The sequence below is a fragment of the Sceloporus undulatus genome, chromosome 3, assembly GCF_019175285.1.
Source record: "Sceloporus undulatus isolate JIND9_A2432 ecotype Alabama chromosome 3, SceUnd_v1.1, whole genome shotgun sequence".
Classification (NCBI taxonomy): Eukaryota; Metazoa; Chordata; class Lepidosauria; order Squamata; family Phrynosomatidae; genus Sceloporus; species Sceloporus undulatus.
In genome coordinates this window covers 124,805,835-124,833,722 of record NC_056524.1, presented here as the reverse complement: position 1 = coordinate 124,833,722, position 27,888 = coordinate 124,805,835, and the positions used below count along the sequence as shown (strand labels likewise).

General features: G+C 40.7%; 1 protein-coding gene across 3 annotated transcripts in view; it reads left to right on the top strand.

Annotated features, from left to right (window-relative positions):
- Positions 1-27,888, top strand: part of ABCC4 (ATP binding cassette subfamily C member 4) — a 191,347-nt gene continuing 163,459 nt past the window's right edge. For all 3 annotated transcript variants that reach the window (XR_006103129.1, XM_042460587.1, XM_042460588.1), the window contains exons 1-3: positions 1-110; positions 23,650-23,760; positions 26,836-26,956. Coding sequence is in view for 2 of the 3 variants with exons in the window: in XM_042460587.1 (XP_042316521.1) it covers positions 34-110; positions 23,650-23,760; positions 26,836-26,956 (309 nt within the window). In the remaining variant the exon portion in view is untranslated. The remainder of the gene's footprint in view (positions 111-23,649; positions 23,761-26,835; positions 26,957-27,888) is intronic.

The following is a 27,888-nucleotide window of genomic DNA, read 5'->3' as shown; positions in this document are numbered from 1 at the left end:
GAGAGGCACAGAGGCAGAGGACAGGAGGCAGAGATGGAGGCGCTGGGGGGCCGCATGGGGAAGCCTAATCCGCTCCTCGAGGCCGGCTTCTGCTCCCGCATCTTCTTCTGGTGAGTCCTGAGAGGCAGAGTTACCCAAAGCTTTATCCCTTGGCCCTCCTCTTGCCTCTGAGCATGCAGAGAGTGCAATTCTAGGAATCCCTGCACCAGCTTACCCTGGGAGGGTTTGGAGCACTGCTGTTTTCTTTGGAGACTTGGGCTGCATCCAGACTGGAGATGTAACCCAGTCTGTCACCGCTTTGCCTCTTTGGCTCTTTGCTATGGAATTCTGGGAGTTGGAGTTTGTTGTGGGGCTCAGAGCAGCCCCTGAAACTGGAATCAATGACCTCCTCCCTTTCCCAGAACCTGGATTTGTATTTCTAAGTCTGGTTTTTTCAAGCTGTTGTTTTGTAATGTCCTTCATTGTTCTTGTTTGTCCTACATTTCATGCTGCCTTGGTCCCACCTTGTGACCAGAGGTCCTCCTTTTCCAGGGCATGTCCTCTATTTCAGCCTCCTGTCCAGGAAGGATGCCACAGTGTCCTCTGTTTTGAGCATAGCTAAGAAGAATGGATTCATATGTCTAGGAGTGTGGGGTTTTTCTATTTTTGTTTCATCATGTCCTCCATCTTCATGCTCTGTCCTACATTTTGATGTGCTTTTGTGGTGAGGACACATCTGGCCATCCTGAACCAGTGGGGATTGGAGCTGCCGCATGCATCTACACTGCAAAGTTAATCCAGTTTGACGCTGCTTTCATGGCCCATGGCTCCATTGTATGGAACAGTGGGATTTGTAGTTTGTGGAGGTACCAGAGCTCTCTCAGTGCTACAAGTCCCAGGATTCTGGGACCTGGTTGGAAAATATACTGGTTTTGAAATACTTTTGTCCAATGGTTTTGTTATTTGAGAATCAGTTTGCAAGGGACTGATGCTCCAACTTTTCATTCTTTGCCTTAAGTAACTACAAACCATGTGCTTTTATCTGCTACCTGCATTTTGCACTTGTTATCCACTTTAATATGAAATAACACGAGGATATTGTGTCGTTTCACAGAACCAGTGGTTGGAGTGTGGCTTAAAAATACTACAAATCCCATGATTCCATAGTATTGAGCCATGGCGGTTAAAGCAGTGTCAGACTGGATTAATTCTGCAGTGTGGATGCAACCAAAGCACTGTTCCTATGGTTTGTTTCATGGCTGGGATGGAACAGAAGGGTGTGTATGTGTATTTGGTGTGTGTTCCCGACTTCACAACTCACTAACTTTATCTGTTGTATCTTACGTATATACTCTTGAACTTGCTTGTCTTGATGCTTTTGTGTATGTCTTCAGGGTGATGCTTTTGATGGAGTAGAGGGCTTTTTGGCTGACTTCCCAAGGATGCTGTACGCTTCAAGATAACGGGGGAAATGATTCATAAATACTTCTTGTAACTAGGTTGTTTCTTCCATTTAAAAAAAAAAGGAATTTGGAGCCTCTACATTAGGGTTCCTCAACTAGAGTTCTTTTGGAGTCCATGAGAGATTGTGAATGGAAAATTAACAAAACACTTTTTAAAAGCTGTAGATACCATCATTGTTATGCAGAGACTCCTGGAGACCTGAAATTTATTCTTCCAGGGTTACAAAGTTGAGAAAGGCTGCTCTAAATGGAAGAAAATGTGGATAGAAATCTGTGATGCGACACCGCCCAGCCAAAATGTTATGAAAGTCAACTGCATAAAAGTTATCAGGCGTACCTTGTATTATTTAAGTGATACGCCACAATTATTACCCGCAAGACATTCCATTCCTGCTTTCCATGTACCAAGAGCCTTTAGTATTAGGATCACATTGCAGAGATACAATGGCTAATGGAGTGTTCCAAAAGAAAACCAGCCTGTGCTTTATAGACTATAACAAAAGCCTTTGACTGCATAGATCATGAAAGGCTATGGAACGCCCTTAAAGACATGGGCATGCCACCACACCTGATAGTCCTGATAAGAAATCTATACTTAGAACAAGAGGCTACTGTCAGGACAGAACATGAAGAAACAGAATGGTTCCCAATTGGCAAAGGGGTCAATCAAGGCTGTATCCTTGTACCCTATCTGTTCCACATATCTGCAGGACATACTATATAAAAAAAAGCAGGCTTGGACACAGAAGCAGGAGGAGTGATAATAGAAAGAAGGAACATTAGCAATCTAAGATATGCAGATGATACCATGATACTAGCAGAAAACCTCACAGACATAGAACAACTACTAAGGAAGATCAAAGAAGAAAGTACAAAGGCAGGCTTAATGTTGAACATAAAGAAAACAAAAATAATTACCATGGAGAATTTACACAAATTCAATCAAAGCAATGAAGAAATAGAAACGATAAAAGAGTTCTCATACCTGGGATCAAACGCTGATCAGAACGGGGACCGCAGTTAAGAAATCAGAAGAGGACTGGGGAGATTGTCACACCAGAGGCTTACTGTGCTTAAATCGCTGGCAAAATGCCCCAGAAGCACAGAGGTGTGATAGCCAATCACACTTATGATGTGTCACTGAAGCGTCCCCTCTCCTCTCCCATCGACAGAGCATGAGCAGAGCAGCCATTTCTTCAATAATTTCTATTATGAAGAAATGGTTGCTCCGCAAACACTCTGCTGATGGGAGAGGCGAGTGAAGACTTCAGTGACGCTTCAGAATCATGATCAGCTATCACACCTTTGCACTTCTGGAGTGTTTTGCTGGTGTTTGAACCATGGTAAGCCTCTGTGTGATAACCCCCTAAGAATGGGGAGGGCAGCTATGAAGGAATTAGAAAAGATCCTAAAGAGCATAAAATTAAAATTGTACAAACCATTGTATTCCCTATTACAGCTTCAGCTTCATTTATATACCACTTCATACTGAACTAGCAGTGTCTAAGCGGTTTACAACTATAAGCTAATTGCCCCCAACAATCTGGTACTCATTTTAGCTACCTTGGAAGGATGCATGCCTGAGTTGACCTTGCTGCCCTTTTGCTGGTATTGAACTTGCTGGTATTGAACCCACAACCTTATGGTTTGTGAGTAAGTGGCTGCAATACAGGCATTTAACCACTGTGCCACCAGGGCTCCATGTATGGATGTAAGAGCTGGACAGTTAAGAAAGAAGATAGGAAGAAAATCAGTTCGTTTAAGATGCGCTGGAGAAGAGTGCTGAGGACACCACTGGACAGCCAAGAGGTCAAACAAATGGACCCTAGAGCAGATCAGGCCAGAAATCTCAGTGGAAGCCAAGATGACAAAGCTGAGGCTGTTGTACTTTAGACACATCATGAGAAGGGAGGACACACTGGAAAAAACAATAATGCTAAGAAAGATGGAGGAAAACGGAAAGAGAAGAAGGCCACGTGCTGGCTGGCTGGACTCTATTAAAAGAGGTCACAGATATGAATTTGCAGGAACTGAGCAGGGCAGTGGAAGACAGGGAGTCTTGGAGATGTCTCATCCACAAGGTCTGCGTGGGTTGAGATTGACCCGAGGGTGGTTAACAACAACAACAACAACAACAACAACAAAGCATACTCTTGCAGCCCAGATCCGTGCAGATCTATTCAGAAGTAAGTCCTGCTGAATTTGTTGGGACTTGCAGTTGGATGACTTTGGAGACCAGGGTTTGAATCCCTGCTCAGCCATGGAAACCCATTGGGTGCCTTAGGGAATGTCACACACACTCAGCCGCAGAGGAAGGCAACCCCCTCTGAAGAAATATGGGCAAGAAAAGCATGGGAGATCTTGTCCTTAGAGTTGCTATAATTTGGAAGCGACTAGATGGCACAGAACAACAACAGGATAGGTGTAGGTTCTCAGCTGTGAATCCAGTGCATCATACTTGGGGAGAAACAAAGAGTGTACAGTTAACTTTCATCCCAGAAGAAAATTGATAAATTTAAATTGTAGCACTGACAGGTTGAATCTGTTTAGAATCTAGGTGATTTAAACCAAGGAAGAGGCTGATTCAGTTTGCCTGAGTTAAATCAGGCTTCCCGGTTTATGATCCATGAATTTCCTGGACAAGAGTTTATACTAACTAGTTAAATTTACAGCACAATCCTTTGCAATGAAATGAAGCCTTCATAGTTCCTAGGATCAAAAGCCCAAACTGAGGCCGTGCAGTGCACGAGTCTTTCTCATTACACACTTATTATCAGTAGAGAGATAAAGGCCATACTGATATTTTCCTGTTTGGTTCTCTTTGTTCTGAGCAAGGTCACTTAGTTGAAGGCAAGGGCCCCAATTCTTTATGGAAGCAAGTGGACACTGGAACAAATGCCCAGAAATTTCCCAGAGTAAGACTAGCAATGACTGGCCAAAAAGTAGAGTTCTGTAAGATGGGAGATAAATGCTTATGATATTTTCCTGATGGAGTCATAAATATTCATCACCTGCACTTATTGTAATATCATTTCTTATATCATATTCATAATACTTGATCTTAGGCTGACTATTTTTCTTTCATATGTAAAACCAGGCTTCAGTCATTCTGTCTTCATAGTTGGTCACACATTCAGTTTTAAGAGAGAAATGTAGATTTATTACATAGTCAAATTTCCTTTCAAATGAGGACAATATTGTTATGATCTCAATTAATCGTTTTATCTGTACAATTAATTTCCCCCCATCATCTTAGATAACACCTCCATCTTAAATCATAGAAAAATGTTTCAAATAGTTTTGGTTCCTCCTTTTATTCATAATGCATTGGTTTGAATTACACCTCACTTTCAAAGAAATGTATAAGTACTGTACTGTAATTTAAATTAATGAATACTGTTTAACTTGTTCAGTAATGAGATAATTCTGAGGGGCATTTCACACATTACTGAAAATACTAGATATGGTTGTTCAGTATGAAGTTCTACAAGTGAGTAGTACTGCATATGGAGTGGTGGGAGGGAGGACAACTATGCTGCCCACCAGATTTTGTTGGACTGCAGATCACAGCATTCCTCAACATTGGCTATGTTGTCTAGGGCTATTGAGACTTGCAGTCCATCAACATTTAGAGGTCTGCATGATTTCCACCTCTGATTTGTTGTTGTGTGCTCTTTCAAGTCATTTCAGACTTATGGTGACCCTAAAGCAAACCTATCATGAGGTTTTCTTGGCACAATTTGTTAGGAGGAGGTTTGCCTTGCCTTGCCCTGAGGCCGAGAGCATGTGACTTGCCCAAGGTCACCCAGTGGGTTTGATGGTTGAGTTGGTAATCAAACCATATATGTCTGAAAACATCTGATATGCACATGTCAAGATGAACTGAAGTTTTTGAGCATGTGTTTACCACATATTGTTTGTCTTGTACATACATGAGAGAGAGAGAAAAGAACTCTGATTTTCCTTTAGCTACTTGGTGTTTTCTATTTCTGGACACCGTGGTATTGCTGGATTTTTTTGCTTCTAACAGACTGAACAAAGGAAGCAAAACATATCTGGTGGCCTTAGCAAGAGCATACATACATTCCTCTCCCACTTCATCCCACATTTTCAATATCTTGTGTGCCATAGTATTGGCCTACCTTGAAAAGTAGTTATGAGTGTTCCAAGGTAATATTTGCAGAGTACTTTGAACAGTGTGTGTGTGTATTACAAATTATTTTGGAAGGGGAGAAGAGGGCATAATAATGTAATTTTTGTGGGGGGAAATGTAAAAAAGGATGACGTAGTTAATTAGATAGACTGGAATTCACTAACGGTTTTATTGCATTTGGCTGCAGAATTAATGCAGCTTGACACCACTTTGATGTTGTTGTTGTTGTTGTTGTGTGACTTCAAGTCCTTTCTGGCTTATGGTGAACCCTAATTCGAACCTATGATGGGGTTTTCATGTCAATATTTGTTCAGAGGAAGTTTGCCATTGCTTTCTCCTGAGACTAAGAGCATATGACTTGTCCAAGGTCATCCATTGGGTTTCATGGCTGAGCTGGGAATTGAGTCCTGGTCTCCAGAGTTGTAGTTCCATGGCTCAGTGCAATGACATTCTGAGATTTGTAGTTTTGTGATATATTTAGCACTCTCTGTCTAGAACTCTGGTGTCACAACAAACTACAAATCCCAGGATTCCATAGGATGGTACCATGATAGTGGTGTTAGACTGCATTAATTCTGCACTGCATTAATTCTGAAGTGTGGTAGAATGGATGTGTAAAGTTACTAAACATAGGTTGTCATTTAGAATCTCGGCCATAGTTTGCTAGTTGTTTTTGTGGAGTTCTAACCATATTTGACCAGGTTTCCATTTGTAAATCTATTTTTTTAAAAAAAATAAAAAGATGACTTGAACAACACATTAAAGTAACACTTTCAGTAAATAATGTTGTATGTGGCACTTTGTGAAAATAGCTAATATTATTTGGGAAAGTGGCAACAAAAGAAAAGAGAAATGCCTCCAAACTTCATAGTACTCCTATGGGGCAGCTATTCACTAAGGATGTAATTCTTTGCTAATTTGATTCTTAAATAGAGCAACAAATAATTTTAGAAGTTTTTCCCCCCCACTATGATAATGTCTTAAAAACAGTGCAGTTTTACATTGCAAAGTTCTGTAGGTACAGTTTTTGGAGACTATTTTAAGTTTTGAACAAATTTTGCAAGTCTTATTGTTGTGTAGAAAATTGCATATTCTGTGCAAGAAATAGCAGCATTTTTGTGCAGAATATACTTACTCTGCACAGAAATATTATTTTCCATGCAAAAAATGCTCTGTCCTACTCTGAGGATAGTGTAGCTCGAAGGTCGCATGTGGCATTTTCACACAGTAAAGAACATTTTCTGAGCAGTGCTGATTTCTGCACAGGAATACCCCTGTGAATTTTGTGTAGAATAAGTCCCAAACTGAAAATATTCTCATTAGTCCAGGATTTTCCTCTCCATGATTTTCTGACACAAATATTTTTGACCATTTTTTAATATTCTTTCCATCCAAACTCAGAACTAATTTAGAAATTGGATTATCTTGTAATCCAAGATAATTGACCTGATTCGATTTAACCCTTAGTTTCTGTTGTATAGCAGGATGGCTGCTATACAACTAGTGGAATACAACTGTTGTATAGCAGGATGGCTGCTATACAACTAGTGGAAAGGCATATTGACCTTATCTAGAGATTTTAAAATCAGAATAGAGCTATAGCTCTGGTTTAAATGAAGAACCTTTACTTTTCCCGGCAGCCCCTGCGACAAGTGAGGAGAAATGTGATTCCTGCTTCCCTCCAATGTCTAGGTGCACATAAGTCTACACATACTGTTTCTTCAAATGCTTTCTGAAGCCAAAGAACTAACTTGGGAATGCTACTTCTTTGGACTATATTTCCCAAATTCTTAGCCAGAGATTTGGAGAGATGTTGTCCAAAAAAGGTGACATTTTTAAGGTCTGGCTGGCAGGCATGCCATCTGGGGAAGATTATGTACAAGGTACTGGCAATGTATCAACAGCTAAAAGAGCACCTTAGGTCATAAGTCATAGCAGGTCTTCTCTACTAAGTGACTGCTAAAGGCTGATTACTGAGTCACTTGTCAGATTGCTCTTGTAAATAAACCTGTTTCGCCTTTGTTCCTGTCTTGTTACTTGCAATTTTTTTGTTCCACAGTCCATTTTTTGTTTCTGTTCTATCTGAAAATGTGTGTCTTAGGCTGTGCTAGTTTGCTTTTAATTTATTTTCCAGTCTGATACAGCGTTCTGAAAATGGCTGCAATAATCAGCTTCTTGAAATGTATACTGACTAATAAAATACAGTGATGTAACCATTTCTTTGTGTGAATACACATGTATAAGCCTGTGTGTACAAAAGTATAACATGAAAACCTGTCCAGGAAGTAAACAGTTATGAATTACATGTTGTCTTGGCCTTTTAATAGTATAGATTCATCAGTACAAAACACATAAAGCATAGGAAGAAGCATGCTAAACCAGACTGAAGGCCTATCTAGTCCACCATTCTATTCACACAATGGCCAAACAGTCAGTTGTGGGAATCCCACAAGGAGAATATAGGTGCAACCTGCATATTTCATGCTTCAGGTCCCATTGAACATTGTGTGGCTTAGATTTCAGTAAACATGTTTAGAAATGCACCGTAAATACGCTAACTGTTGACCTCTTAATTATCAAAGAGAGGCTGATAAAATAAGAGAAGCCAAGGTTGAAAATCCTTTGTAATTCACTCAAAATGCTCTCACCAATGCTGTTTCAGAATTGATGCAATCGGATTGAAATATTTCTTTCTTTCTTTTGCATTATTGTGTAAAGCACAAGTCGCCTAACTAGTTAATTCATCTTCTTATGACTTTTCTAAGACCCAAGACGGCTGTATGCTCTGTTTGTAAAGGATTGCACATTGGACTCTGACTGGCTCAGTGCCCCTAGGCACTTAACCACATACAGTAAACTTTAAAGAATAGCCATGTGGCTCTCTGGGGAGTCTGCCAAGGCAGAAGGATGTCTTGGGCTCTATATACTTTATACTGAAACTAATTCAAAATTCCAGATGCACTTGGGGAAGGGAGTTTGCTGATCCATGTATTCTTTTGCAGAATTTATTCTGCTGTACTTTGAAGGTTTTAATTTGCAAAATAGTTTTGAGGTGTGTGGCATGGAGTAACTTTGGCGAAGAAAAGACAGCATTTATCCCGTACAGCACTTCTGAGAGCGTTTCATGTTATACTTTTGTGATTAACAACCATGGTAGAGAGCCAGTGTGGTGTTAGTGTTAGCCTGGGATTTAGGAGAGATCCATTTGAAGTTACTACTGAGCCATGAAACTCACTGGGTGACCTTGCATCAATCACTCTCAGGCTAACCTACATCACAGCGTTGTTGTCAGGACAGAATAGGACAGGAGTGACCCATGTTTCATGTCCTGAATTCATTAGAGGATACATGGTATTTAAATGTAATGAATAATAATAATTAATTTTTTTTATAAGATTTAAAGTGGAGTATTTACATTGACCCATGGAGTACTTACATTGATCTGTGGACACAATGACCCAGGGTCAATTATTTGACTACAATTTCTAGTTATACATGAGTGTATGAGTATAAGCAAGAAGTATGCAGTGTCTGAACATGACATTCCTGTTTAGATACCATGGCTTATAACTGTTGATACACTTGTTACCCATATGGTTTGTGGTTTTTTTTTTTTTTTTGGGTATAAAATGATAAAGCAGTGGGACAGATGGGATGCATCTCATCCTTGGGTCCCCAGACGTTGTTGGACTTCAGTTGCCTGAAGCTCCAGCAGGCATGGGCAGTGGTGAAGGATTTAGGGCCATTTGCCTAACATCTGCAGACCCACAGGTTGCAAAGCTTTGATGTTGTTCAAAAAAGTGGAAATACATTCAGCTCTCTGTATCCTCAGATTCTTTATTCATTGATTCAACCATCCATGGCTTGAAAAAAAATCCAAAAAGCAAACCTTAGTTTTGCCATTTTATATAAGGGACACAATTTTACTATGCCACTGTACTTGAGCATCCACTGATTATGATGGAACCAAACCCCAGCAGGTACCAAGGGCCCACTGTACAGTCGTTTGTTGTATTCAAAGATTAAAGTGTAAGAAATGAATGAGAGATGTGAGCTGTTAAAAAAGGTTGCAAATAGGAACAAAGGAAACTTCCTTATACTGATTTTGACCAGTGGTCTCATTTAGCTCAGTACAGTACTGTCTGCTTGGACACATAGTGGCTCTTCAAGGTTTCAGTCAAGATTTCCTAATCTGAGTTTGTTGTTATTGTGCACTTTCAGTTGTTTCTGATTTAGGGTAGTCATGGGGTTTTCTTGGCGAGATTTGTTCAGAGAAGATTTGCCACGGTCTTCCTCTGAAGCTGAGAGAGTTTGGCCACAGCTGAGTGAGCATTCAGACCCAGGCCTCTTGCACCACAGCTGGCTCTCAATCTCTGTTTTCTGAATGCATAGAATCATAGTGTTGGGAGAGACCCCCCAGGGCCATCCAGTCCAAGCCCATGCTTGGGTTGGCAACCTCCGGTCTGCGGGCCAGATACGGCCCGCGGAGGCCTTTTGGCCAGCCCCTGCTCATTCCTGCCGCTGCCGCTTATTGCAGTATTTTGCCACTCCGGGCGCCGCCGTTTTATTTCGCAAAATGGTGGTGAAGTCTTGTCCAACCTTTCACGTGGTCGTGCGAGACTTCGCCACCATTTTGCGAAACAAAATGGCGGTGGTCTAGAGGCGAAGTCTTGGGTGACCACAGGAAAGGTCGCGGGCGGCCTCTAGGAGGCCTGCTGCGGCCGCTGGAGCCCTCAAACAGGGCTCCGGCAGCCGCAGCGGGCCTCTGCGAGGCCCATTGCGGTGGCCGGGGCCCTCCAAGAGGGCTCTGGCGACGGCAAAGGGGCCGGCAAAGAGGAGGAGGCCTCCAGCGCTGGCGGCCCCTGCCAGCTTTTTTGCCGGCCTCTGACAGGGCCTGGGGCCCTGTCAGGGGCCAGCAAAGAGGAGGAGGCCTGGCCCCTGGAGGGTGGAAGCTCCGCCCCGGCATGCGGCTCCGCCCCGGAGGGTGGAAGCTCCACCCCCGTCACACGGCCCCACCCTCGGAGGGTGGAAGCTCCACCCCCCGGCTTCGGCCCCCCAGTTGTCTGAGGGACAGCAACCTGGCCCCCGGCTCAAAAAGGTTGCCTACCCCTGCCATATATGAAAGCAACCCTGACAGATGGCCACCTGGTCTCTGTTTAAAAACCTCCAAAAAGGAGACTCCTCTGCACTTGGAGATAGTATGTTCCACTGTTGAACAGCTCTTACTATCAGGATGTTACTCCTAATCTTTACCGCATGCACTTGACTATAAGTCGACCTCATGCATAAATTAAAGGCAAATTTTGGGGACAAAATTATGGATTTTGATATGACTCATGGATAAGTCCAGGATAAAATGTAGGATCATGCAACAAAAGATGTCAAGGGTGAAGTTTACTGTCTTCAAAGAGAAATGTCTTAATCAGATCCTTCTAAGCAATTCCTCTTGGCACTCTTTTAAGGGGAAGCATCAAAGAGGTGATGTCAAGTCCCTCTGACTTTCCAGTAACAAACTCTGGCAAACTCTGTGCTGGGGTGATGGCACACATGCCCACAGAGAAGGCTCTGAGTGCCACCTCGTGCCAAACCTATGGCACTATTCAACCTTAAATACAGTGGAATAGTGCCATAGGTTCGGCACCACTGGTCTAGTCTTTAAATTCATTTAGCTTTGGTTGAGCTGCACTCCAAATAACCTCAGAACCAAAATTGGTTCACACCTGCAAGTTTATATTGTTTGTTCACTATTCAGGTTGTGACTTGCATGTATGAGTTATTTCTGCAGACAATAGGAAGGAATACTGCAGAAAAATATTATGCAATAGTGAGAATTCCAAGCACAATTAAAAGAAGACTTAATAACAGGATTAATGATATTATTAATATTTTGACTGAAGTCCACGAAAGCTTATGCTATCAATTTATTTCAGTCTGGGTGGTATGGTAGGATTATATCTTTTCATACTTAGTCTTACTATTTCTGTTACTATTACTATCAAAAACATAATCTCTTCAGGATTTATTTTTACAGGAAGCTTCATTTTGGCATGATTTGGATGCACCTTCTTGTTAAGAGAAAGTGATAATAGTCATGTTTTCTAACTTAAGGATGCAGTCTTTCAAATCCAAATCTTAGGATATTTCACAAGCTGACAAATTTGAAGGTACAATAGGCCCTTCTTATACATGGATTTTTTATACACGGATTCAAGCATCCACGGTTTGAAAATGTTCAAAAAAAGTAAAAATTTCAAATATCAAACCTTGATTTTCCATTTTTTATAAGGGACACCATTTTGCTATGTCATTATATTTAATGGCACTTGAGCATACACGGATTTTGTTATTCACGGGGCAGTTATTCTTGGAACCAACCCCCAGCGTATAACAAGGGTCCACTGTACTTGGTGATTTAATCTACTTCCTTGAGAACATCTGCAGCCTTGATTTTCTGTTATGCAACTTGCATCACAATTCTAACATTACAGGTAGAATGGGTTGTATCCAGATGGAACAGTGAGTCTGAATCCTAGCTTAACTCCTTATAAGCAAGTACAGTGGGCTCTTGGCACCCACAGGGTTTGATTCTGGGACCTTACCCTTGCCACCAACCCCCCTGAATGCCAAAATCCATGGATGCTGAAGTCCTATTAAATACAGTGGAATAGTAAAATAGTGTCCCTTATATAAAATGGCAAAATCAAAGTTTGTTTTATTTTCAAGCCATGGATGCTTGAATCCATGGATGAATAATCTGCGGATCTGGAAGGCTGACTGTATGCCACCACAGATAGCTTTACTTCTCCTGTTTGACTACTCTCATCAGGGGGAATTGGTTCAGTAATCAGAAGCTCATGTAGGAGGGAGCTTCGTATTGGCTTGTTTATGACTTATGATGGTGTAAACTGATTAATACCATTGTAAATCTTTTTTATTAATCATTGCACAGAGCCCAACTCTCTACTGACATTGTGCAATCAACTAAATCCTCCTAGGACTAACATTTTAGTTGCTGCAGCTCCCATCCCACTGCCATTTAGTGACCAGTAGAGAGTAGGAGTCACCAGATACAGAATCAAGATATCAACCTTTAGGACCTCCAAAGGATATTGACAGTTCCTGGTGGATGATGTTAGCAATGTGTGTCTGGTTGTAAGGACACAGCCAGATTCTTCTCCAGTGCCCCATTTTTTTTGGCCAAAAAAACGACCATGGGGTGGGAGCTGCAGGAACTGAAAGGTGAGTCCTGGAGCAGGTGAGAGGGCAGTCATATGTACTGTATATAATCGACTATAAGTTGACCTCGTATATAAGTCAAGGGCAAGTTTTTGGAGCCAAAATTGTGGATTTTGATGTGACCTGTGGATAAGTTGAGGGTAAAACTTAGGCACATGTAACAAAGGATGTAAAGGATGAAGTAAAGGAAAACAATGCCAAAGAACTTACAAAATCACAGCAGGCATAGATATTTGTGCTCATACTAAAGGCTGGATGGATGAGAGCGTAGAAAGGTGTCAGTGCTTCCAGGGCAGATTAAATTCTTGCCTTTCACCATATATACTGTATATGTATGTTTTGTATTTTACGTACTCTATTTAATGTACACACACACATATGAACATTAAACTACAGTACTTAGATTGACCTGTGGATAAGTCAGCTCTGTTTTTTTGGGTCAATTTTTTAACCTAAATTTCTAGACTTATACATGAGTATATACAGTATTTCTGCCTGTGCAGAACTTTATGATATGTCTTCCAATGCATGATCATCGGTATTATGTCTAAGCCAAGTCTTGTGGGGTGCTTCATCAGGGAGGGTCCCTGTTGCTGCTCTTCAAAAGGAACAAGGTAATTCCATTTGTCTTCTCTTCCATTTTTTCATATCTTCCATTTTTCTGATCTAATTGTTTTCAGGGAGGAGGTAGTAAAAAGACAGAAGAAGAGGTGAGAAAACACCTCTTACAAATTGGCGAGGCTGTCTGGATTCTCTCCCCTCCCTCCGGTAAAATTCCATTAAGCAGGCAGAATGGTTATACAGTAAAAGCCTAAAGTGGTTGTGTTCCCGGCTTGTTGCTCCTCTAGTAAATCAGAACATGAAGCTGGGTTTTGAAGTTGGCTAATGGTTCACAGTTCGCTGTGGAACAACAACGAGTTCGCACTTGTTCTTGTTGGTGAGTTTCCCTTGAAGGGGAAAGTGATTCTTGGATCTGGAGGTGTGAGGAGGGTGGCACCCTCTTTGGGCTATATCAGGGGGCCTCCCCTATGTTTCCATGGCATTTCTGCATACTTTTTGTACTCTTGTTTTGCATGCTTGTCATTTCAACTATGCTGCTGTCCTTTACCTGGGGTAAAGAGCCAGGACCTTCCTCCAAACACTTTCTCCAAACACTGGTGGTAGTGTAGTATTACATTCCCTTTCATCAGTTCTAAGGTCAAGAGGAAATGCAGGAGCTGTGAGGCCAAGGAGCCCAGAATACCTTGATCATGCAGGATCATACCAGCAAATATCTTGGCTCTTTCTACCACAAAGAGCAGAAAGGTTCCATGGCCACTTCTGGACAGAGACACTGTGAATGCATGCATCCAGTAAGATGGCTACGTTTTACATATCCCCCATCTGCCTTGTCACAGGAGAGGCTGGTAGAAAAGGGTGGGACAGGAATCAACAGATTTGCCTTGATGAGAAAGCAGTTCCTGGGTTAAGTTAGGAAGTTCCAAATGGTAGACTTGTGCATTTTCTTTTAGTTTTTGGTGAAATCACACTAAGTGTGCACACTGGCACAAAATACTGTGAGTACATGCACCTTAAGAAGCATCAAGCTTCATTATTACATTGAGTCTTCTCTGCTGTGCTGTGCTGGTTGTAGAATACCATAGAGGCCTATTTGGCACCAACACATGTCATTCTGGTGCCAGTGAAAAACATGGCATTTCTACTAAAGCCTTGGGGCCTGATTGATTTAATCTAGACTTTCACCTGTGTGCATTTAACACTTTCTTAAACCGTTTTAACTGGTGTTAAACAGTTTTGTTTTAATCTGTCGAACTGTTAAATCTATTTTTAGTCTGTTTACATTATTCTTACTGTTTCAAATTGTAAACTGATTTTATTGTGTGCTTCCCAGAAATACTTGCATACAGGGTGGAATATTTTACACAAATAAAAAGTTCTACATAGGATAGAAGTGTAAGATCTGTTATCTGTGAAACATGTTATCTATGAAGCAATTTTCTACTTATATTTTATGCCAGAGATTTAGCTAGTTATTTCGAAAAAGAGCCACTGTAATATTTGCATTTATGAGTAAACTTTGTATTATTTAATGAAACAGCGGAGTAGCCTTGTATGCCATAGTTTCCTCACTTTGAATTGTTCATGTTAACTTTAGAGCATTACAGTATATGGTTCTTAACTGTAGATGAACCTCCCAGTGTCAGTGAAAACGCAGTATTCTCCTTGAGGCTGAAGTTGGCTCCTGGAACCCAAAGAGACTCCTCTATCAGGTGGTATCAAGACTTGTTTGACTCAAATCTGTATGCAGATTATAACACGGAGGCTTATTGTCATTAAAATGTCGCTAAAATGTCCCTAAAGTTCAATGGTTTGATCACCAGTCGCACTTGTTCCCCATGATTAAATCATCATGGAGGCGTCCCCTTGCCTCTCCCATCATTAAAACATTCGTGGAGCAGCCATTTCTCCAATAACAGGAACTTCTGTTATTGGAGAAATGACACTTTAATGACAGGAGAGATGAGGGAATGCCTCCATGACGATTTAATCACAGGGGACAAGCACTTTAGGGATGAGTTAGCAATGACGGTAAGCCTCCGTGTGATAATCTTCATAGAGGAGAGCACACTGTGAAGTGTGCCATCTCAAACCAACAATGTATATTGAGACAGGAAAGAACAAGAAACTGCTCACCCCCTCAAAAAAACAACAACCTTGTGGGCATGATTTGTGGTTTAGGTGCATGCCCTAACGCAGATGATTATTTAACTTTATTTTGAAAATGCACACAAATAAGGAACTGAGAACTGGGAAGAATGAACCAAGTTCAGCCTCATGTACTTTTCATGACTGTGTCCTTCCTTTGTTATTTTGTATTTTGGATATCAACAAGTTGGATAGGCAAAAGTCAAGTCCCCCTTGTTTGGTTATGCACTGCTAGTTTGTAAACTAGTGCAAGCTAGTTTATGGAAAAATGATTTCCCAGAGCACTGATTTGAAAAGGCTGTTGAGATTTGGTATTTGTTGGTGCACTGGCTGAGAGTTTGCTTTTGAAAGCTTGGGCCAAGATCTGTTTTAGTTATGAACATTTGTTGTGCCCTAAGGAATGGGAAAATTCCTGTTGCTATATTTGTATGTTCTGTTTTTGTCTAGCATAGGCTGGCATAACGTGTGCTCCACCAAATGCACACGTCCCCATTGCCAAGTGCTTGACAGACATTCATCCTCCCCCACTTTTCAGTTTTGGATAGGCTACAAAAGCAGAGGTTTTCTGAACCCTTTATGTCTACTGCCTGACATGACTGGTAGGCTGCATTTGGCTTGGTGGATTGCAAGATGTGTACTACTTTAAAGGCACCAGATCCTGCTTGATTTTGGAAGTTAAACAGGGTCATTTCTGGTTAGTACTTGGAAGGGAGATGGCTAGTGCATAGCAGGTGCTGTAGACTATATTTCAGAGGGAAGTAATGGCAAAATGACTTCTAAATATTCCTTGCCTGTGAAATTCATGGGGTCACCATAAGTTGACAGGTGACTTGAAGCCCACACCACCAAGGACTGGTCAGTATTTTGAAGTGTTACTAAACCTTAGAATATAGTTCCATGAAAGCAAATTCCAATGAATCCAATGGGTCAAAGTTACAGCCGACCTGACATTCCTTGAGAAGCATTCCACTGTCAAGGTACTGCTACAGAGAAAGCCTTTATATGGTATGTATCAATTTAGCCTCTTGGAATCGGGTTGCCAGAGTGAAAACTGGGGACAGCTCAATAATAATAATAATAATAATACCAACAACAACAACTGTAGTAATATTTCTTACTCCACAGTCCCCATGGACTGAGGCAGGTAACAGCAACAGATTTCAATACAATACATATACAATGCACACACATACACACACACACTGCATATAAAAACGCATAACATCAGTTAAAACTCGTAAACCAGTCAAGACATGTAATGTCAGTGTAAAAGAACATATAAAACAATCAATTCATAGCTTAAAATTCATTATTTAAAATTCATAATTTAAAAATAATCTGGATAGGCCTTCCGGAAGAGATTGGTCTTTAATGCTGTTTAAAATCCAGGCAGCATATTCATCTGTTAAATCTCATCTGAGAGGTCGTTCCACAATCTAGTTGAAGGAAATGTCCTCTGAGTGACATTTGCCAACCTATGCCTGGCTGACTGGAGTAAATATCTCCCAGAGAAACTGTGGATGGGATAGATTATACAGGAGGAGGCAATTTTTACCTTTAATGATTGTGTAAGAGTGAATTTCAGCAAATGTTGCTTGCTACCTGACAAGCAACACTTGCTGACATTCTCTCTTCTGCACAACCCTTACAGGTACAGCAGCTGTCCACAGTTTTCAGTCTAGCAACCTCGGAATAGTGGAGCATGTAACAGGACTTAGATGCTGATTCTGGGTATGCAGCAAATTCTAGGTAAGATCATATGGAGAGAGAGAGAGAGAGTCTTTCAAATATCTTGGCTCCATGTTTTAGTATTAATTTAATATTAGTAGGTATATATTACATTTATACCCTGCCTTCTTCCGCGGAGTTCAGGTTATTGTCCATGGTTTTCTTCTTCCTCCCCAGGGCGCATCTTCACTGTAGAAATAATTCACTATTTTAAATAACACTATTTTAACTGCCATGGCTCCATCCTACAAAATCTTGGAATTTGTAGTTTTTTAAGGTATGGCACTCTTTGGCAGAGAAGGCTAAAGGCCATGTAAAACCTCTAATCTCAGGATTGCATACAATGAAGCTACAGCAGTTAAAGTGGTGTCAAATTACATTATTCCTACAAGTGTAGATACTGCCTTTGTTGACCCTTACAACAGCCCTGTGCAATAGAGAGTGGAAATATGCAGGGGTGGTTTAGATCTATGGTCACCTTATGAGATCTTTACCTAGTTCTTGTGCAGTTCTCATGATCTTTCTGTAAGCCCAGATAGGGATTTAGGCAACACAGTTTTTGAGTACTAAGAGGGCTCTTTGGCCAGTCCGTCATGCCCAGGTTTTGCAGTGCAGTCATCCCATTTTCACATTGCTTCTTTTCAAATGACTTGCAAAGAAAGAGTATGACTGTTTGGCCTTTAGGTGTGCCGTGTAGATACTGATGTTGAAAGATAAGCAGTGGCTGGGGATAAAGAGTCCTAAGAAATCTGCACACTTTTCACCTTCTGCTCTCCTGCTTCCCACTCCCAGCCAAGGACATAGTCTTCATAATGGTAGAGGTGGAGGAACAGGGTGAGAAGATAGGAATAAGAAAAGAGTCCTTGAGTAGTGTGGCAGTAATTGGATGCAGAAGTCCACTGTTGGTTCTGTGTTTAAGCAGAATAAGGCAGTTTTCTCAAAGGACAGGTGTTTGTGGTGGTGGTGGACCCCACTTTTCCCTTGAGTTCCCATAAACTAGTTTGCTGACTCCAGGAAACTACACTGGTGGAGGATGGTGTACTGTTGTTGTGTGTCTTCAAGCCATTTTTGACTTATGGCAACCCTAAGGCAAACCTGTCATGGGGTTTTGGTGGCAAGATTTGTTCAGAGGAGGTTTGCCATTGCCTTCCCCTGAGGCTGAGAACATGCGACTTGCTCCAGGTCAGCTAGTGTGTTTCATAGCCGAGCTAGGAATTGAACCCTGGTCTCCAGAGTCATAGCCCAACATTCAAACCACTATGCCATGCTGGCTCTACTAGTGTTGAAATAAGATTTCCCTGACAGTCTCTTCAGATATGGACTGCTAAGCCAGGGCGAGTAGCTGAGGCCTTGATGTTGCTGGATTGCAACTCCCAGCACTTCTGCCAGCATGGTCAATGGTGAAGGATCATAGGATTTGATTTACAACAAAATAAAAAATAAAATCTGGAAAGCCACACTTGCCCATGCCATCTCTCAACTCTCTTCTTTTGTACTGCTTCCCATCTTCCTTATTTTCATTAATGAGCGCATACAAAATTCTATACATGTTTAGTGCTGATTTGGGGGAATGAGTTCCAGAAGGTAAAGTATATTGATAAAGAGTCATCACAATGGGAAAAAATGTAAAAGAAAGTTTATTTGATTTATTTTATTCATACTCTGCCCTTCTTTATAGGAACAGTCTTGACTAAAACTACAAATTACTTGGTTAAAACCACAAATTAAAAAGATTGAACACCACCAGTCAAAAATCATAAAATTACACATGTTCAAAATGACAAATATCTAAAAGCATAAATAACAAATATTTGCTAAACTATAAAAGCAATATAGATGCCCGCAGTCATTAATATTTGCATTATGCCCGCAAAGCATGTTCAAATAGATATGCTTTAAATGATACATGAAAAACAAAGTATGTAGCGGAATAAAAGTAAAACTGGAAGACATTTGCTGCCATAGTATGGAAAACATGTAGCAGTCAGCTAACATAATAGAATATAATCCAGCATTGATTATCTTAATATCCCCCTGATTTTTATACCTTCCGTAATATTTTACTGTATTGTATTTATATTGTATTTGTATTTGATACTGTTTTGTAATCTATAACTTTTAAAAAAAGAATTCTATATTTTATGCTTGTTGGTTTATGACAAAAAAAAAGTTGAGTTGAACTGACTGTAATCAAAGCCATGCTCACTTCAGCGAAGAGATAAGCATGCTGGCATGATAGTACTAGTGAGGATTTCAGTTCTGACAACTGAGTCAAAACTTCATGGAAGGAAGATCAAGAAGGTTTGAATATCTGAGATTTGATATTTGATAGTAACATTAAGGAAGAGTTAAACCAAACAATACTGCTCATTAATGCCATTAAATGCAGATCATTGAAATGTAACAATAGTTTTTCTCTTTCCTGTTTTACATCTGGTGAGTTATCCCATCTGTGAGACTAAATCAGGCATATATAAATTTTTCTTAGTGCTTTTTGATCAGAATTATTTGATTCTTTCCCCCTTCCTGTGGCATTGAACTGTACTGATGAATAACTAGTAGACATCTATAAACCAATTTGACTTTGCTTTTAAAAATGTTTAAATGGCATGTAATCCTTTTTTAAAAATAAAAAACATTATACAATATAATATAAGAAGATACAACAAATCAAAGCATGAAACTAAAATCTTTCATACTTTGATCTGTTGTGTCTTCTTATATTTTATGTGCATTTCTTGTGTTTTTTGCTTCTGTTCTAGAAGTAACTGATGACTTCTGTGTCAGAATAGCATTTGAATCCAAACCCTAAGGAGCTATCCAATGTACTGAACATATTTCGAACATAGGGTTAGATTACACGTTGCATTTTCAACATACCAAAATGAAAAAAAGGTGAAAGATACAGCTAGCCCTCCATGTCCATGGAATTTTTTATCCACGGATTCAATCATCCATGGCATAAAAATATTTTAAAAACATATAGGCCTGTTACAGACTGCCAAAATAAAACTGCTTCGGGTCTCTTTGGAGGTATGCTATTTAAATGATGCATGGGTCCTAAGAGTCCGGAGGTCACGCCAAAGCCACACTCCATTCCTAAGCACTGGAGGGCAGCTTTGGTGCAGCTTCCGGACTCTTAGGATGCATGCATCACTTAAATAGCATACCTCCAAAGAGACCTGAAGCAGCTTTATTTGGCAGTCTGTAACAGGCCATAGATTCCAGAAAGTAAATCTTGATTTTGCCATTTTATATAAGGGACACCATTTTACTTGTATTTAATGAGATTTGAGCATCCACAAATTTTGGTATCCACAAGGGATTCTGGAACCAAACCCCAGCGGATATCAAGAATTCACTGTATTTCCATCTCATAGTAGGTTCTGCAGCCTCCCTCTGTTTTGGGGTTTCAGAAAAACATGAGAACCATACGAGCCAAAGACAGTCTTGAGCAGGAAAAATCCAGAGCTTGGAAAAGTAAATGTTTGGACTGCTTCGCCTCTGATCCCCAAATCAGCTTAGCTTTACATGTTGGTGAGTGAGGGGTGTGTGTTGGATTTTGAGAGTGGTAGTCCCCCCCCCTTCATCCATTTACATGCTCTGGGAAAATCCCTGCTACCATGAGCATGGTGATGCATGAGGCACAGTGTTGCCTTAGTGGAAGGGCTTGCCCCATGTGGGGAGAAGGCACAGCAAGCACTTTAAATCTTATTCTTCTCAGGCCCAAATAGGAGTGAGCATGAAAGTAGCGCTAATGAGCAAGCTAACAAAAAGACTTAAGTAGCAGCAAAATCTTGCAAGGTAATTGAAAGTCCAAAGGGCAGTGAGTCAGAAAGGCTTTAGAGTACAAAGCTTCTTCTCACAGGGATTGAGGGGAAGAGGAGGGAAAACCCACACTTTCTTCTGCAGCCTGAGCAGAACAGACGCGCAGGTGGCAGCCTTAAAGGACTGCTTCTTTACTCACATTTCAGTTCCATGCCTTAATTGCAGGTGGTTTCCTGGTTGTTGGAAGATGCTGGATGAAAGTTGAAACATGTCTCATCTGGGGGCCAAGTAGTTGAATCAGCGGGTGAATATGGGCACTGCCTTCAAGTTGATTTACGGCAACTATGAATTTTTCATAGAGTTTTCTTAGGCAAAGAGTATGGCAAAGGTGATTTGCCATTACCTTTGTCTGAAATATAGCCTACAGCACCTGGTACTTGTTGAAACTTGTTTACCAAGTAGTATATTGAGAATCTCTGCATGGAACTTCTTACATAAGCCAGTCCTCAGTGGTATCCGGTTATGAGGAAAAGAAAATGCTATTTCATAATCTGAGACATAAACCAAGACAGTGATAAAATGATTCAAGTAGTTTGCTAGAGTGATACAGCCAATTGGCTTTCAATGTGAGTTGCGTGTACATATCATATTTTACTATTTCCAGAATGTCTTTACAGTTGGATGGTGGAGCATGAAATAGAGTAATCTAGACTATTCCGATCTGATCCAAATGAAGATGTGAAAAGTTTTGGACTGCTTGGTCTCACAAGACCTGTCAGTTCTTGATGATGGCATGGTGATAAAAAAGTCACATCAGTTTCTGTTGAGGTTCATATGTTGCTGGTTCGCAGGAATGGGCAACTCTTTTGAACTGCTTCAATTGACTGCAGTACATTTTCTTTTGAAATCTAGTGCTTTTTTGGGTACTTCTTGACGTTCTTACTCTTGTAAACTGTATTTCTGTTTGGTCTGGTTTGCTTTATGGATATTTGGATTTTCTAGTCATTGTTGCAGAGGCTTCCAACTTCTAGAACCGAAAACTCGGTACTATTTAAAATTTCCACTCCACTGTTTTTGTTGCTTAAAATGAATCTCTCTTTTCCAGGTAATATAAAATTAGCAAAATAAAAACAATACCCTGAGAAGTCATGTAGCAGAAATGTAAACACAGTGGTAAAAGTAATACTTGTTAAAATATCAGTGATACAGAGAAGCCACAGCACAACAAATTAACCATAAAATGCTTGTGAGAGCAAAGAGTTGTTTGTTCCCTGTGTGAACTCCACCACCAGGCAATTAACATATTGTTCCAAAATTACCATATGGTAAAAAGATTTTAATGTACTGTGAATGACCCTTCAGCAAAGCTTTTCCAGCAAATATAAAAGAACAGGGAGGTTCATGTGGCTAGAGACAATCCTGCAGAAACTCTGGTACTTGTAATGCTATTAGTTGAATAAACTAGAAACTGGGAATATGTGGGCCTCCAGATGTTGTTGAACTACAGTTTCCATTAGTCCTATCCAACATACACAATAGCAAATGATTACAGGAGTTACTGTCCAAGAACATCTGGGTGGTAACACATCTTCTTTTCCTGGTCTAGAGCATTACAAACATTTAATCAGTCAATTACTAGAGATGATGTATTTCTGTTTATAATGCACCCTTATTTACACACTATAATGAATAGCTTTGCTATTCACATTCTTACCAGCCTTTCTAATAGTTGTGGAATGAACTATTTCCCAAGAGACTGGGAATCGGTTTTCCATCCTAGAGCCTACCACAGTCTGCATCATCCCTAAAAATATCGTAGGAGGAAAAATATAAACCTGGAACCTTTTCACTCTACATACAGGTTGAATCCTCCTTATAATACTTGGGACTAAAAGTGTTTTTGGATTTTGGAATATTTGCATATAAATAATGAGATGTCTTGGAGATGGGACCCAAGTTTAAACATGGAATTCATTTATGTTTTGTATGCACCCTATAAACATAGCCTGAAGGTTATTTTGGACCTAATACTTTAAATAATTTTTGTGCATGAAACAAAGTTTGTGTACACTAAACTATCAAAAGCAGAGGTGTCCGTTTCTGAGTCATCCATGCGAGCAGTTTGGGGTTTTGGAATATTTCAGAATTCTGGATAAAGGAAACTTTATGCTATGATTGCAATTTAACTGCCATGGCTGTATCCTATGGAATTCTAGAATTTGTAGCGTGGTGAGGCACCAGAGGACCTCCCTGGTTGAGAATTCAAAAGGCCCCTCCCTCAACTGCAAAGCCCATGATTATATAGGACAGAACCATGGCACTTAAAGTGCAATCATAGCGCTGTAATTATGCAGTGCAAAAGGGTGCCAGGAGTGGCCAGGATTCAATTTCTTTTTATTTTTGTGGCTTGTGGTTAAAATCCTCATTTAAATTAAGGGAGAGAGAACATAAGTGTGTAGGGTGTTTCTAGGATCTGGAAAAATAGCCAGGAGGATTTACATGGGACCCGTGAACCTCACTTGGACCACCCCTCTTGCAGAGAAACTTGTCAGAAAGATTCCCTCTTTGCATGTGACCTACTAGGATTGATTTTAAAATGTTTTATTATTCAAACAGGTGGCTGAATCCATTGTTTGTTATTGGTCATAAACGAAAACTAGAAGAAGATGATATGTATCAAGTACTCACGGAAGATTCCTCTAAGGTGCTGGGGGAGGAGTTGCAGTGGTGAGTAAATAACAGTGTATAAATGATAGTGATTTGGTTTTTCTGCCTTTCTAGTTTGTACCATTGCAAAATTACTTCCTCAGACTAAAGATTTCTGAAGAGTACGAAGGGAAAATTTTGCATTTCCAGTTTCTTGCCATGTCTGGGCTTTTGCATGCTGTGCATTAAAGTGCTTGCTATGGGGCAGACTTTAGGTTCTTATGTGTAAAAAAATCTGGCTTTTAGATTTCTTCCAGAATCAGTGTGTCATTAGTTCTGTATGCGTCTTCTCACAGCACATCAGCTCTGTATGCAAGGAAGGAAGTGGTGTTGCGTGCTTTAGATCTTTCTTCCTTAATATTTATCTGTGTGAACTACACCTTTCTCTGAGGTGAACCATAAATTTCTTTCCTCTGTAGAGCTCCTCTTATGATTTTCACAACTATGTTTCATTTAAAGTTCTGAAATTTAAAGGGTGACAAGAAGGTGGGTGGAGAGCCAGTGTAGCGTAGTGATTTGACCACTGGATTATACTGTAACTCTAGAGAGCAGGGTTTGAATTCCCGTTGGGCCATGAAAACCCACTGAGTGACTTTGGGCAAGTCATAGTCTCATAGCCTCAGAGGATGGCAATGGCAAACCCTGTCTTAAGAAACTTGCCAAGAAAAGCCTGTGATAGGTTCACCTTAAAGTCACCATAAATCAGAAATTACTTGAAAGCAAAGAACACAATATACCAAGAGGGTGGATTGGATGGATTGAGCTGGTGTGCTCATCTCCCTTCCTCTCTGTGCATGGACTGCATACAGTGGAAGGAACACACAAATAAAGTTTTTGAACTATAATTAAACTGGTTTTCAGCTTCTCTGAAAATCATTAAAAAAATGTTGATTTCTGTCCATGCATATAAGCATCACATACCTTCACATCTGAAGGCCATGTGGAGATTTGGCTATCTAGGTAGGGGTAGCAATCTAGGACAGTCAGATTTGCTCAGTATCATTAAAATCTTTGCTAAATTTTATAGTTACGTAGATTCTGGCCAGTAGATTCTAGATCTCTCTCTTTTGAATATTTTGTTGTTGGTATTAATGACTTTTCAAGTGTCTTTTTAAATGACTATCCCATGCATACTTTAAAATATTGCTTATTTTAATTTTTTTCTCCCTTCCTGCCTATAAAAGATTTCATGGTTATTTTTGAAAATTAAATCCTCCCTGTATTCTACCATGAGCTCATGTTACCCCTGTATTCTGAGGTGATGTAGTCCAGATACAGATCTATTGCTTCACTAGGACCTGCTCCTTAGTGCAGTTTGAAGGCATGTTAGTCTAACAGAACCAGTCTGTTGTTCTTATTTGCTTTCTTTTCTCTTTTCTCTCATGGTGGCTTCCTCTTGGTTTTTGGAGGTTAGTTCAAGGATAAGCCATAGCAAATAATGATTCCAATTGAAGATTTCTGTTTCCATTGAGTGCAGGAGTCAGTGAGTCTGCCCCCATTTGTACTATGCCTTTTATGCGGCTTTCAGCTTATGCTGAAAGCTGCATGATGGGAGAACAGTGGCGCGCCTGCCTGTGGTGCGCATGCCATGTCACACGCCATGCACAAGCCCCATTATTTTCAATGGGGCTTGAGCATACGCGCAATTTAATAATAATAATAATAATAATAATAATAATAGTTTCTTTTTATCCTGCTTTTCCAATGTGATCAAAGCGGCATACAGAATATTAATAAAATACATTACAATCCATAAAACCAATACACAGGATTAAAAAGAACAATACTCAACCAGTTGAGTGGGGGAATCCAAAAACATTACAAGAGTCGTGCCATGTGGAGGGCAAAAACCATATGATCAACAGTCATGGGGGAAAAGCTTGGGAAAAGAAGAAGGTCTTAAGATTCTTCTTAAAAAGATCCAAAGAAGTGGTGGAGCGGAGCTCATCAGGGAGATTGTTCCATATTCTTGGGGCCAAGATGGAGAAGGCCCGTTGTGAGGTCCTCACATAACGTGCATTTGGGACCTCCAACAAATTTTTCCCTGCCGACCTGAGTGTGTGGGGCGGATTATATGGGGAGAGGCAGTCCTCCAAGTACCCTGGGCCCAAACCATTTAGGGCTTTATAGGTAATAACCAACACCTTGTATTGAGCCTGGAAGCAAACAGGCAGCCAATGAAGATCTTTCAAGATAGGTGTTATATGGTCTGACCTGGAACCTCCAGCGACCAATCTAGCAGCCATATTTTGCACTAATTGAAGTTTCCGGGTTTGGTACAAGGGTTGCCCCATGTAGAGCGCATTGCAGAAGTCCAATCGAGAGGTTACCAGAGCATGTACTACAGTTTCAAGGTCCCTCCGGTCCAGATAGGGGCGCAGTTGGCGTATCAGCCGAAGCTGATAACAAGCGCTCCTGACCGTCGCATCCACCTGAGATGACAGGTGGAGCGACGAGTCCAGGAGCACACCCAAACTGCGAACTGAGTCCTTCAAGGGGAGCGTGACCCCATTCAGGACAGGGTGGCGAATCTCACTACCCGGACCCGGGGAACCTATCACCAGTACTTCTGTTTTCTCTGGATTCAGATTGAGTTTGTTTTCTCTCATCCAGCCCATTACCGACTCCAAGCAGGCATCCAGAGGAGAGATGCCATCCCTAGTCACTGCATCAGTCGGAGACACAGAGAAGCAGATCTGGGTGTCATCAGTGTACTGATAACACTGCGCCCCGTGTCTCCGGATGATCTCTCCCAGCGGTTTTTGCCTTATGCGGAGGGGTCCAGAACAGATCCCTGCAAAAGGCAAGAACACACTATAGTTTATAATGAAATTGGCTTAATTTTATATAATCATCTTATTTTTGGTAAATAACAAATGAATAATATATATGGAAAAGAAGGTTAGTCTTTTATTGCTACCCACACAAATTCTTTTGTTTTGAATGCTTCTTCAGTTGATGAATCAACTGCAACCATGGATTGACAATTCTGGATTTTTCACTTATTTTTTTTCTCCTCTCCCTGTTCTTTGTCCCCGAATCTGTCCCAATATTCTTCTGTATCTTTAATTCTTTTGTTTTTTTTAAATCTTACAGGTACTGGGAGAAAGAGGTTCAGAAGGCTAAAAAAGAAGCAAGAATGCCACATTTAACCAAAGCAATTATGCTGTGCTACTGGAAATCATACTTAATGTTGGGATTTTTCACATTGATTGAGGTAAGAGACCAGATGTGATGGGCTGCAAGAGAACTGTAAGCAGGAATGCAGAGAATGGTTGTGTACCCCAGTCCACTTTCTTTGTCCCTTTCTGCTTACTTCTCCTTTTTGTATAGTGAAACTCCTGTACAAAAAAAAGATGGCAAATGCTCTTGGGCCTGGCTTACAGCAGCTGCTAATGTTTGGTTGTGTGAGTCAGGGACAGGGAGCCTTTGACTTTACAGATGTTTTGGACTACAGTTCTCCAGTGGTCTGTAGTTTTGGGAGGTGAGATCCAAAACATGTGGATTGCCTTCCCTCACTCCCAATACAACTGTTTAATCACCAGACTTCTGAACTTACTATTAAAACACTGGGAAAGGCTGGCTGAACTCACCTCTTCCTTGTGCAGTCTGATTGTTTTTCCTTACCTAGCCAGACCTCAGAAACAGAAGTTGCAGTATACTGCTCTGTTTCTCTGCTATGGCTTCTTCCACTGTGGATGTATAATGTCTTTGAGAATGAAATATTGATTTGGAACTTTGGCCATGAATCGATATTTCCCTGCAGTAGGGCAATGCCTAAGTACAAGGTTCTCCTTCAGTTTTAGGTTTGTAATGTACTTCACTTATAGCCATCAGGCTTCCAAAGGTGCATCTGCACAGCTGAATTAATGCAGGTTGACACTGCTTTAACTGCCATGGCTCAGTGCTATAGAAGTCGGGATTTGTAGTTTTGTGAGATATTTAGCTTTCTCTGTCAGAGACTTCTGGTGCCACTACAAGCCACAAATCCCAAGATTCCATAGTATGGGGCCATGACTGTTATGGCTCAGTGCTATAGAAGTCGGGATTTGTAGTTTTGTGAGATATTTAGCTTTCTCTGTCAGAGACTTCTGGTGCCACTACAAGCCACAAATCCCAAGATTCCATAGTATGGGGCCATGACTGTTA